Here is an 11,543-nt window from a genome sequence, read left to right as displayed (position 1 = left end):
GTTTGAATTAATTTACATTAATTTTTTATACATTATACAACAATCGAAAGATATTTACCAAATAATAATTATATCAAATTTCATATTAAAAATGTCGGATAAAATGTATAATATCGGCAACTTAACACTTATTATCTAACGGTAAGTCCTTATAATTCTACCTATAGTTACAAAAAAATCGATCAAACTGTATTGAATCCACGTATTTACGTACCTTAAGAAATTAACGGATAAACTATCTCTATATATTATAGATTGAGATCCAGAAATATATATACGCAGATTCTAAATCGACGATATGCGACGATAATGTAGTGACGCAGTTAACGCCGCGTATGGCGATAATGTAGTGACGCATTTAACGCCGCGCCACCCCTGCGCACTAGCACAGGTGCGCATGCGCCCTTCTCGCTCGTCGCAGGAACCATTACGTCAATTTTCCACCGGCGTTCGTCGCGGGAATAGTTTGACCTTTCGACGATGATTGAGACCGACAAGATGCTGCAGCTGAGGAGATACATGACGCTTCTTAGAGCCGGTGCAAAATCGCGCGTTGTCCATTCGCACCTGCACACGTCGTCGTCGCCGCGCGAGATACCAAGTCTCGTGACGTGTGAAGGTTATGTTTCTCGTTACGTGCATCACGGCCTGTCTCGACTGCAGGTGCATTTGCGAAAATTGCCCTGTGAAAGTTACACCGCCACGTGTATCAGGACGTTTAGCACGACGGTTCCGCAAACGTCGATCGAAGACATCGATCATAAATTGATGACGTTGTGCGATGATATTAAAAGGGGTCAGGTGTCGGCGGACAACTTGAAGGAGGTTATTAAACTGTGCGAGGAGACCGACTATCAGCTGCAACACGACACAGGTATGCTGTTGCTCAAGTGTTGCGGCAATCTATTGTCCAATTTGGAGACGACCGAGAGGCAATATCTGACGGATCAGGTAAAAGAAAATATTTTTTAAAATGATTAAGTATTACAATATTGCATACAAAATTTTTCAAAAAGTGAGTATAAAGAAAAACAACGTGTACAGAGATAATATATTAATTTATTAACAGAAAGAAAATGTCCACTGTGTAATTTGAATTTTGACATACAGGTATGGCGTCTTGCGAAGAAAAGTAGCGAAGGACTGACGTTGGAGTATTACAATACTTTGTTGAATGTTCACATGGAAAATTCCAATTCTGTGGAGCCTAAGCAGTTCTTAGTAGACATGAACGTGGAGCCAGACAAGAACACCTATCATTTGTTGCTGAGTGCAGTTGCAAAGATGGGTAACAGCAATCATCTACAGGATATTATATCTGTGATGAAAGAAAAGAACGTCATTATCGATGAGGATACATTTAATGGTTTGGTGGAGATTTATGTGACCAATGATAATATTGCTCAGGCAGAACACGTGATAAAACTCATGCAAGATGCAAAATTATCTACGAACAAAGCGTACACAGAACTAGCATATGGATATGCGAAACTTGGTGATATTCCGAATCTGGTTAAAATATTGAATGACGAACCACAGAGCAACACAAATCTTCTGAAATTGATAGAGGTTTTGAGCACCTCCAATAACAGCAGACACATTCCTGTTGTTCTAAATTTTTTGATGACTTCTGTACCAACTATCAAGTTACAGATCTCTAAGACGATAACAAATTTGATACGCGCCGATCGAGTCGCGGATGCTCATATGATCATAAATTGTTTTGTTATGAATGATACGACGAAAGATGTTGCAAAAAGCTTTGTAAATAGCTTCTTGAACGAATTAATTATGTTAAACCCATCAGTCGACGAAATTACAAGATATACTATCGATTTCGTGAATTCCGGTTGTGAACCGCTGGCATTGATTAATGTAGCGGAGTCCGGGTTAAAGCTTGGCAGAGAAAATTTGTGCCTTGCGATATTCAAAGCAATGAGAGAAAAGGGTATAGAGGTACGACCACACTATTATTGGCCTTTATTAGCAGTAGCACATTACAATCACGGTGAAGCAAAGATATTGTCACTTGTAAAGTATATGGTAGATACAGGAGTGACACCAGACTTTGATACATTATTGAATTATGTATTTCCATATGTAAACACTGCAAATCCGAGTATTACTCTACAGAAATTACTAATTAACGGCGTACCTGGCTCTGTCGTGTATACACCCTTAATATTCTTTCTGCTGTCTCACAATCGGATGCAAGACATAAAAACATTGTGCACACGCAGTAAGTCATATAGAATATATTACAAAGAAATTATGAAACCTTTAGTGCGTGCTTACATCGCCACAAAAGATGTCGAGACTTGCGTATTGTTATTAACAATGTCTCCGCTCGGTCAAAATTTCATTGGTTGGTTTTTGAAAATGTTGTTGAACAATAAACAGTTGACATACACTGTGGAGGATTTGCATGTTTTCTTGGAAGCATTTAAGAAATGTGGAGCTAAAATACCACAATGTGATGCAACTGTTCTCAAGAACACTTTGTTGAATGAAAATTTCAAATTTACAGAAAATGCAAACATAATAAAGCTAATAGACAATCTAGGGAACATTAATTTGAAAGAATCAGCGCTCTCATTGTTCACTCCCCCAAAATGTATGAATCCTAATGAGCTAGCGTGTCATCTGGTTGAATTGAAGAACAAAAATATGCCAATCAGAAACACTTTGCGCCTGTTGCTGGAGATACATTGTATCGAGAACAATTTAAAGAAAGTCGAAGAGATAAAACAAGAATGGGACAGGTGTGGATATGAATTGACACCCGGTATGAAGATGCAACTGTTCGAATTATACGTCAGATGTGACAAACTGAGGGATGCCGAAATAATGCTGTCCAATCTAGATACATCTAATTTCCTCATAGATAACGTTAAGATTATAAAGTTTGCTACTGCATTGGTAAAGGCAAATAAACTCAAAAAAGCTTTTGAAATTATCAATAAAATAGATAATGTTAATTTGAAAACAGATGCAAAGAAGCAATGTCATCTGCTTTTGCAAACATTAGCAGGGAGTGAGTATGATTCTTACACGAAAGATATGTTGAATCTGCTCATCCAGAAGGGATATTGTGAAATAACAACCGAACTATTGAGACCGATAGTGGCGATATCATTAAAACACAATGATATTCAGGGTGCTGTAGATATATTTATTACATGTGCCACAAAATTCAAAAAAACACCATTGGCATTGGAACTATTGACGGAATTGTTGAAGCAGAAAGACAGTTCGAAATTGCTTGACACAGAAATAAACATAAAGAAGATATATAATACATTGGTTATGTTAACTAGTGTAGATGCTGCAAATACAATGCTAGTATTAGCGCTGGCGACATTGGACAAGACGCAGGAAATACAAACTATATTGCAGGTAATCAAAACATTTCTCCAATTATGAGACATTTGTTTTATATTTCTTTGATTTAGAGTAATTCATGAAACTGTGTGATCACATATTTAAAAAATTCTTTAATACATCTCAAATTTATTTTTTAATAATTCTATGATACAAAATCAATTCTATAATATAAAATCAAAAAGTCGAGGTCAGGTCGAGTCAGGTTATACATATAACTTTTTATAAGTACTTTAAATTTTTATAGTTTGTTTATAATTACGTGAAGAGAATATATTTTTGAAATAATTCACTTTTGTAGATAACTTTTTACAGTTTCGTCAATTTTAGGTATTTATTATATATTCTAATTTATATTTTTTTATTACGCAGAATCAAAGAATTTCCTCCGTCACTCTTTTACATTATTTCAAATATGCACAAAGGATCAGAAATGTAGATTGTTTATTGAAGCTCTTGAAAGCAATTCCAAGTTCGAACGAAATGGACCAATCTTTATTAAGCGAAATGCTTCTTTCCATTTACAGTAAGCCATATTTTCTCTGTTTTTTTTAAATATGTGCATGAACTTGATATTAATTTTAATAATGTTTATATTTGCAGGTAAAATAGGAGACTGCAATAATGCAATAGAGCTTTGGAAGCTAATGTGTGCAAAAAATATTAAGCCCAGTGAACAATTCAAGAATAATTTTACTCAGTTTCTGCAAGCAAATAAAGTTCCACTTCCCTTAGAGTTTGAACAAGATAAGAGTGAAATAAATGTGAATAATTAGAGAATTTAAAATAGAAATAATATACGTGAAATAGTGAAAAATCCAAAGATAAATAAAGCATAATAATAACAAAGGACGATAGGAATTCTTAAAAATATATTACAATATCATACAAAAAAATTATTATAATAAGAACTATAAAGAAAAGATATTAAAATTGCTAATTGAGAATTTCCATCGTTTTCCCTTGTTATTTTATGTTTTTTTTTTTATTACTCTCGATTGTTTTCGAGTAAAGCTTCTATTATTATCTTAAAAGAAAATAGGTAAATCGTTTAATAAAGAGATTTTAAATTCTCTTGAAGTATCACGTTATAATCTTTAATTAATTTAAGAGCTTTTTCTTTAAACGGTTCGTAATTGACGCGTTCTTTTTCCTTGATTATGAATTCCTTGTTCTTTTTATTATCTTCTTTTAGTTTCTCTAATTTTTCTTCCAGGTTATTGATCTCCGGATAAACAGGGTATTTTTCCAATCGTTCTTTAAGCTCGTTGTATTCCGTTTGCAATAATTTGAGGTCATCCTCGCAAATCGTTTCCTCAGTTACAAGTCCTTCACGTTCGGCAATTAATCCATCTCGCTCGAATTCATTTCGTGTTTTTAAGCCGTCTAGATCTTCAAGAACGATTAGCTCACTTTGTTGTTTTTTTAGTTTCTCCTTCATCTGTTTGGATTCTAATTGCAATTTCTCTTCCAGGATCCTTAATTTATTGAATGTTTGTTGCATGATCATATAGTCCTTCTTCAATTCATCAAAGTCATCGTCGCGATGCCCGATCTCGTAATCGTTATACGAGAATTTGTCCCGCAAAATTGCCGTCTCTTCAGCTTCTGTGAGATACTCGTTGTTCTCCACTGCGTTCGCCACAGCTTCCAACTTCTCCACGATTTCTCGTTCGAGCTTCGACAGCTTCTCCAATTCCTCCTGCTTGTTCTGTTCATATGTGGACATAAATTCTTCCATCATCTCTTCACGCTTACGCAATTCTTGATACTTGGTCTGTTTTTCCGAATGATTGTCCTCCATATCGGTTTCCAATTGCTCTAGCTGTTGTTCCAATTCCATCACCTTCTTCTCCTTCTCCGCTATTTGCGCTTCTGTTGCAGCGATATCTGTATTATCGCGTTTGATCTTTTGCAGAAGCTGCTCCTTCTCATCCTCCGGCGATAATCTCTTACCTTCTTCTTCTCGCAGTTTGTCCCGCTTTTCCTCCGCTTCAATAATTCTCACTTGTAATTTTACCGCTTCTTGTTTCAGCTGGGACAGTGCTATCTGCTCTTCTAATTGCATTTGTTCCTTCGATAACTGATCCAAGTCGCGCTGCATCTGTTGCGCTTGCTCCTGCAATTCAGTCTTCTGTCGGAGCAGATCATCATATTTCTCTCTTGTATGCGGATCCATATTCTCGATGATGTATTCCGTTCTCTTTCTCTCGTTATCAATATCCTTCTCCATCTTGTGAAGTTTCTGTTCCATCTGCTTCCGTTGTTCGAACATCCTCTCAACTTCCGCAGTTTTCTGCTCGTTCATCAACGCCAACTCCTTAGCTTCCTGTTCGATCACTTCCTTGTCAACATCTAGGGTCATCTTATCCACGACAAGATTGTAGTCCGCTAATTCGGCCTGTAGAATCGTCAATTCCGCTGCCAAACTCTTGGCTCTCTTGTCGTAATGCAGAAAGGTAGCTTTCTCCTTATTTTGTATCTCGATATCTTTCATTATCTTCCCGATTTCCTGCGTCAATTCTCGTATCTTCAGTTGTAGCAGACCTTCATAATATCTCTTGTCTTGAATTTGCCTGCAAACAGGTATTTTAAATATATTAATAATTACTTTGGAAATTATAATTATACAAAAACAGGTGATTTATACAGCCTTCCTGAAGACAGATTCAAAGTACTTAATTTGTATATATTTTTATTAAATTACAAGGACTTTATGATTTGCTACGATGATATTTACCTCATCGGTAAACCCCTGGTGGTACCCGGCCGCATGCCTGCTATCCCGTGCTGCGTAATCGGCCTGTCGACCATGCTGACATTGAATTGCTTGGAAGTCGGCAGTCCAGTGCCGGAACGACCCAGTCCGGAGCTTATTCTGGTGAGGCCTGCAGTTGGTGCACGATTGGATGGAAAGGATGCCGACGGTGGCCTCGCCAAAGCGAGACGTCCTGGCGTCGCCGAACGGAAGTTGGCTGAACCGACGTACTCCGATTCATCCTTGTGTCCTCGACGTGACCTCGGTCGCTCGTACTTGCTCTGAGGTCTCACAATACCTGTCGGCGGTCTGTCGATCTTGTTGGACGAAGTGCTGGGTGCATCTTGTTCACGTCGCCAGCGGGTGATCGGTCGTTCGTTGCTTTTGCCGGAAGTATTCCTCTCGCCGTCCATCTCTCGAAAAATTCGGTGAAATCGGCTAGATGTTAGGGGATCGAGGTTGGATTTCAAATTTTAATTGCTTGCTCGAGAGAAAGAATATAATGTAATATAAATCAGCTGTGTTGTCAGTTAACTTCGAGGGTAGCAGTAGCAAGGTATTACTGGAATAATGTTTTGCACATCGTAGTCATAGAAACTGATGTATCTATATCTGAGTGACTTGTTGAGTTTGCCTAATTGTTATAATGCAATTTGTAAAAAATATGTTAAATTTTCAGACTCATATTTTAATTATAAAGAATAAAAAGGAAAGAACTTTGCACAATAGATTGTAGAAATAGATTAGATGCTAATGTTAACAATGCAAACTCAAGAAATGGAGAAATTTTATAAAAATAATACATAATAATATACGTACTTCAATACAAACATTTTTTAATTGAAGAGTAATATATATTATATTTTGTCCAAAGGAAAATTCTATTTTTAATTTTAAAATGTAGTTATAAATTATTTCTATTTAATTCAATCATTTGTTTTCGAAGAAGTACAATTTCATGTAATTTGTAATGTAATTATGTAAGAAAAATTCGCAGGACAATGTTCAAGATATGCTGTTTTACCATCTCCCATCATCATTACGATCATTAAACAGATGACGATGGTATACGCGTTCGCGTGAGTTTATTTTTATTATTTACTAATTTCATTTATTCAACTTTCTCGGAAAAATCTATGAATTTTTATTTATATTAATTTAAGTTAGAGTTTATTTAATTTCAAATGCGTTTTCTTTACCATCCAATTTACTTTCAGTTGCCAAAGGATCACAATCCTTCTCGCCAGATGGCGCTAGCAGTGCCATCGCCTCTCGAGCGCGGCAATTATTTAACGGTTGCCAGGCAACGGCAGCCGTTGAGACGTGTCGAGACGCGACTCGCGTCGCGAGTGAAACGCGACGATGTGTTGAGGCTTCACCGGCGCGGAGACGGCGGCGACGACGGCGGAAGACCCCCGCGGTTGAATTTAATATACGTTCCACGTCCAAGAATATCCGCGCCGCGCGGGACAGCCTCGAGATCGACCAGCCAGTCAGCCGGCAGGCACTTCGTGGCGAGTGGTCGTCCAAGTAACGTGCTCGCGCGCACCCGGTACGTGACCAACTTCAATCAATCGGATCGGCCGTCCGGTTGGACGTTGAAACAAGCTCGGGACTCGGCCACCGATCGGCTCCCCTCGGCCCGCTCCGTCGCCGATCGTTTTCGCGCATCGACGCGCGCACGCACGCGAGTTAGCCGCGACAGGTAAACGCGAGTGTACGCTCGGAGCGGCTGCGTGTATGCGTGAAAAGACGCGCGTATCGGTGGTGCGCGTACCGTCCCCTCGTTCTCGTTCAACGAGCGAACGACTCGCCCGTCGTGTTAAACCGGTTGATTCCAAGAGACCCAGGACCAAGCCGGGAGTACCGGGATCTCGGGATAATGCTCTAAAGTGCGGCGAGTGTCGCGCGCGCGCGCGCGCGCATCCGCGTCCACCTTCGCGTCATTGCCGTTTTGTCGTTCGCGCGCCGCGATAGAACGCGCAACCGGCGCGCGTTGCGTCGTACATACGTTGCACGCTTTGTGCGAGTGCGAGTGCGTGTGAGTGCGTGCAGCGAGGCGCATCCTTCCCCCTTCCCTTGGTGCTTGTGAAGGAGCAGGGAATCAAGGTCCGCACACCGTCGTCACCGGCGCGGGATCATGGACGAGGACGAGATCGACGGCGTCAAGTCACCCATCAAGCGGCTGGGCTCCACGCGGAAGCTGCTCGTCTTTAACAGTGAGTCTTTAACGAGTGTATTTTTCCTTTCCCTTTTATTACGAATTCCCCGAATTTCTACTTTGCCAAACCGCAGCGTATCGCGGCTTTGCATCGGTGTATCGGATCCGTGCGTGCGAAATTTATTCCGTTCCGTACGAAAGTTTCGCTCTTGTATGCGAGACACTCTCTTAAAATAAACATTTTCCGATAATCGATTATTTTAAACATACCGCGTCAAAGCGATACTTTGCCGCCTCGAAGCTTCGATGTTACGGTCTTTATCAGGTGTTTGCAAATTTTACGAGTTAACGTGGAAAATTGGGAAATTTGTATGAGATTATTCAACGATATGTGACGTGAAGAAAATATTTCAGATTATAGATTTTGTAATTTAACAGAATAAATATATAAGCAACGACGTATTTTTCGAATTTAGATATAGATCTAGATCTAGATCTAGATTTAGATATAAATATATATAGATATATAGATATAGATATAAATAGATAAATAGATATAGATATAAATATATATCTATATCTATGTAGATATGTTTATATCTATCTAGATTATAGATATTTTATCATAAGTTCAAATTCGAAAAATACGTCATTGCTTATATATTTATTTTGCCAAATTACAAAATCTGAAATATTTTTTTCATGTCATATATAAATTTCATCATATAAGTTTAAATTATATGTTATAGATATAGATATATTTATATATATTATAGATATTTTATCATCTAAATTAAAATTCGAAAAATACCTCGCTGCTCATATTTATATTCTCTAAATAGATATAGATATATCTACATCTATAGATACTTTTATCTATATAGATTCTATATAATTTAAAAAATAAATGTTTGGGATAGAGAGAGACGAATATTAGAAAATGAATATATATATATATATTAAAAAATAAAATTTAATATATGTAATAAAAATCAAATATATAAGAATTAAACTCCTTTTTTTCTATTTTATGAAGTAAAGTCGCATTATTCAATAATTAATGATTAGGATCGGATTTGGAGAAAAAATAACGCATTAGCATTTTTTTTCATTCTTGGTTTATCGTAACTAATACGCGGATTCTCGAGTCGTATTTTTTTTCCTTGTATAATCTCTCAAAATCGGAAAATAACATATCTAGACAGCAGTTTCAACGGCGAAGTTTCGAGTTTCCCGACCGATAACGTACTTCCAATTAGTTTAACTTCGAATACGAACGAAATGATGAGCGAGGCTATTTCGACGTGTCATTGGGTTCGCGCGATAATCCACTTCGCGAAGATTAATGAGTGCGATTTCGACGAACAGGTGCGATTTATTTTCCATGCCGCAAGAGGTATGATACGCAAAATGGCACGTTACCAATTTCGTTGTCGCGTAACACGCGGGAAGAAAATAAGGCAGCTTCTCGTTTTCACGGACGGAAAATATGCATCGGCTTATGTAAAGCTCGACATACGTAAATATGTCATTCTGTCCGAAAACTTACGGACGGAAGTCAAACAAAATCGCCGCGCTTCTTGAGTTATGTATCTCCGCGAATGAGCGAAACCTGTAAAAAGAAAAGAAATATTCAAATTTATTATTATATTTATAGTTATTTTAATTATTTGATATATAAAATATTTATGTGGTTACGTTATATTTGATGTATTTATTATATTATCGCAACTACTTATTAGGAACTACTTATGATAAATAGATTCGATGATAAAGTATTTAAAAAAAAATTGGTTTTTAAACGGCTTTGGATATTTGATCTTTTTTGACGTAAAATTATTATACAAAAACGTTTATTTTACAAAATTTATTTTTTCTATAGATTAAATACGCGGAAACAGAAATGGAAGAAAAATGTATGTGCGAGAGATGTGCAGTGAGTAAAAAGCGAATGTTGTTCAGTGTTTAAAGCGTGAATAAACTCGCGTGCGAGATAAAAATTAACGTTCGAGAGAAACGAATTCCACTTGAGAAATGCTTATAGCTGTATATTAGAAACTAGGCGTCCGGCCGATTTGCAAATAAACACATCGTTCCGCATGAGAAGAGGAGAAACGCGTCGTGCTCGAAACAAAATTGCGATCTTCGTTCGAAAGATGTAAAGATAATTTCTTATCTTGCAAAGGGATTTTTTTGTGACTCGCATTCCATCGGTATCCGTTAATTTCGCGTATACGCTATTCAATCCCGGATATTTGTTTGCGAAACCAGATTGAAAGCTTCGTTAATCTTGAATATTTTCTTAAACGATTCAGGATAATCTCATGCATAAATTTGCATTACTTTCTTTCTATTTGAATATGGCTACGGTCAGCAGAATATGTTATTTTAATAAAACAAGTCATTTTCTCGTTGCCAATTATAAATTAAGTATTATATATTGTTTTATTTATATTTATTTATTTAAATTAAGTATTTTATATTGTTTTATTTTTTTCTCGCACTGGGAGTTTGAATGTAAAATAATAATCTTTATTAATTATATCATCTCTCATCTTTATCTGAATTATAAAAAGCACACATACATAATAGAGTTTGCTTAGGAAAATTACTGTCCTAGATGAGTAATTCTATTCTTGATGACATAAGATTCATTATTGTGTTGTGGAAAGCTAATTTGCGAGAAGTCTAATAAATCATCGACTGGCAATCGTAATTTGTCGATATATTTCCACATATTCTAACGGAATGCCTAATAGTTAAACGGAAGAGCGAGATAATCGGTACACGTGCTATGCGCCAAAATAATTCGTGTGCCTTTCATCAAAAGGATTTACGCGTTTAATATTGAGAGAACGCGCCGTCATTGTGGAATACGGTGAGAGGCGATCAAGTGCATACAATTGCACCATCATTGGAATGCCGGTGCATAGAGAGACTGTAACGTGCAACAGGCACTCCTAGATTGCTCTCAGATCACACGTCGATTCAAGCTCGATGGAAGATTGCAATCGTATGAACGCACCATAAAGAAGTCTTTAAAATAAATTAATAATTAAAACTGACGAGATTTTTTCATAAATTTTATCCAAAAATTATTTAATATTTTATTTCATATTGAAAGGCATAGATTAATGACTATAAATAAAGTGCGACATTTTGTTTTATAATTAATTTTACATTAATTAATTAGACTATTTCAACAGAAAAATCGTTCGCATTGTTAGTTATAATAGGAAGAAA

The 11,543-nt window shown here is 36.9% G+C and overlaps 3 protein-coding genes across 5 annotated transcripts in view; 2 read left to right on the top strand and 1 right to left on the bottom strand.

The window, feature by feature from the left end:
• The first annotated feature begins 270 nt into the window (after nucleotides 1–270).
• LOC105257153 (leucine-rich PPR motif-containing protein, mitochondrial) lies at nucleotides 271–4,215 on the top strand. Its single transcript, XM_011267596.3, has 4 exons — nucleotides 271–951; nucleotides 1,111–3,396; nucleotides 3,754–3,907; nucleotides 3,985–4,215. Exons 1-4 carry the CDS (start codon nucleotides 481–483, stop codon nucleotides 4,155–4,157), a joined length of 3,084 nt encoding a protein of 1,027 aa, XP_011265898.1. The 5' UTR covers nucleotides 271–480; the 3' UTR covers nucleotides 4,158–4,215.
• An 86-nt stretch (nucleotides 4,216–4,301) lies between these two features.
• Nucleotides 4,302–9,912, bottom strand: LOC105257148 (intraflagellar transport protein 74 homolog). Of its 3 annotated transcripts, none has more exons than XM_025413371.1 (3): nucleotides 9,723–9,912; nucleotides 6,122–6,701; nucleotides 4,302–5,957 (listed from the first exon to the last, which is right to left on the bottom strand). In XM_025413371.1, the coding sequence occupies exons 2-3, from the start codon at nucleotides 6,550–6,552 to the stop codon at nucleotides 4,433–4,435; spliced, it is 1,956 nt and encodes a 651-aa protein (XP_025269156.1). In that variant the 5' UTR covers nucleotides 6,553–6,701; nucleotides 9,723–9,912; the 3' UTR covers nucleotides 4,302–4,432. The 3 variants fall into 3 exon arrangements, with proteins under 3 accessions (XP_025269156.1, XP_011265885.1, XP_011265887.1); XM_011267583.3 differs by lacking the exon at nucleotides 9,723–9,912 and adding an exon at nucleotides 7,339–7,503 and having other exon boundaries at nucleotides 6,122–6,552; XM_011267585.3 differs by lacking the exon at nucleotides 9,723–9,912 and adding an exon at nucleotides 7,339–7,495 and having other exon boundaries at nucleotides 6,122–6,577.
• Nucleotides 7,789–11,543, top strand: part of LOC105257150 (SLIT-ROBO Rho GTPase-activating protein 1) — a 59,619-nt gene continuing 55,864 nt past the window's right edge. Inside the window, exon 1 of the mRNA XM_011267586.3 lies at nucleotides 7,789–8,358. Coding sequence (XP_011265888.1) covers nucleotides 8,280–8,358 — 79 coding nt within the window. The 5' untranslated portion in view covers nucleotides 7,789–8,279. The remainder of the gene's footprint in view (nucleotides 8,359–11,543) is intronic.

The sequence above is a fragment of the Camponotus floridanus genome, unplaced genomic scaffold (assembly GCF_003227725.1).
Source record: "Camponotus floridanus strain SB8 unplaced genomic scaffold, Cflo_v7.5 scaffold66, whole genome shotgun sequence".
Lineage (NCBI taxonomy): Eukaryota > Metazoa > Arthropoda > Insecta > Hymenoptera > Formicidae > Camponotus > Camponotus floridanus.
Note: the sequence above shows the minus strand (reverse complement) of the source record. Positions and strands in the feature narration are given on the sequence as shown.

Coding starts and splice junctions, on each gene's coding strand:
- LOC105257148 (XM_011267583.3), bottom strand. Junction 5,958..6,121: donor ACCAGGGGTTTACCGATGAG/GTAAATATCATC, acceptor ACCTGTTTGCAG/GCAAATTCAAGACAAGAGAT.
- LOC105257153 (XM_011267596.3), top strand. CDS start 481: ATGATTGAGACCGACAAGATGCTGCAGCTGAGGAGATACATGACGCTT. Junction 952..1,110: donor GGCAATATCTGACGGATCAG/GTAAAAGAAAAT, acceptor TTTGACATACAG/GTATGGCGTCTTGCGAAGAA. Junction 3,908..3,984: donor AATGCTTCTTTCCATTTACA/GTAAGCCATATT, acceptor TTATATTTGCAG/GTAAAATAGGAGACTGCAAT.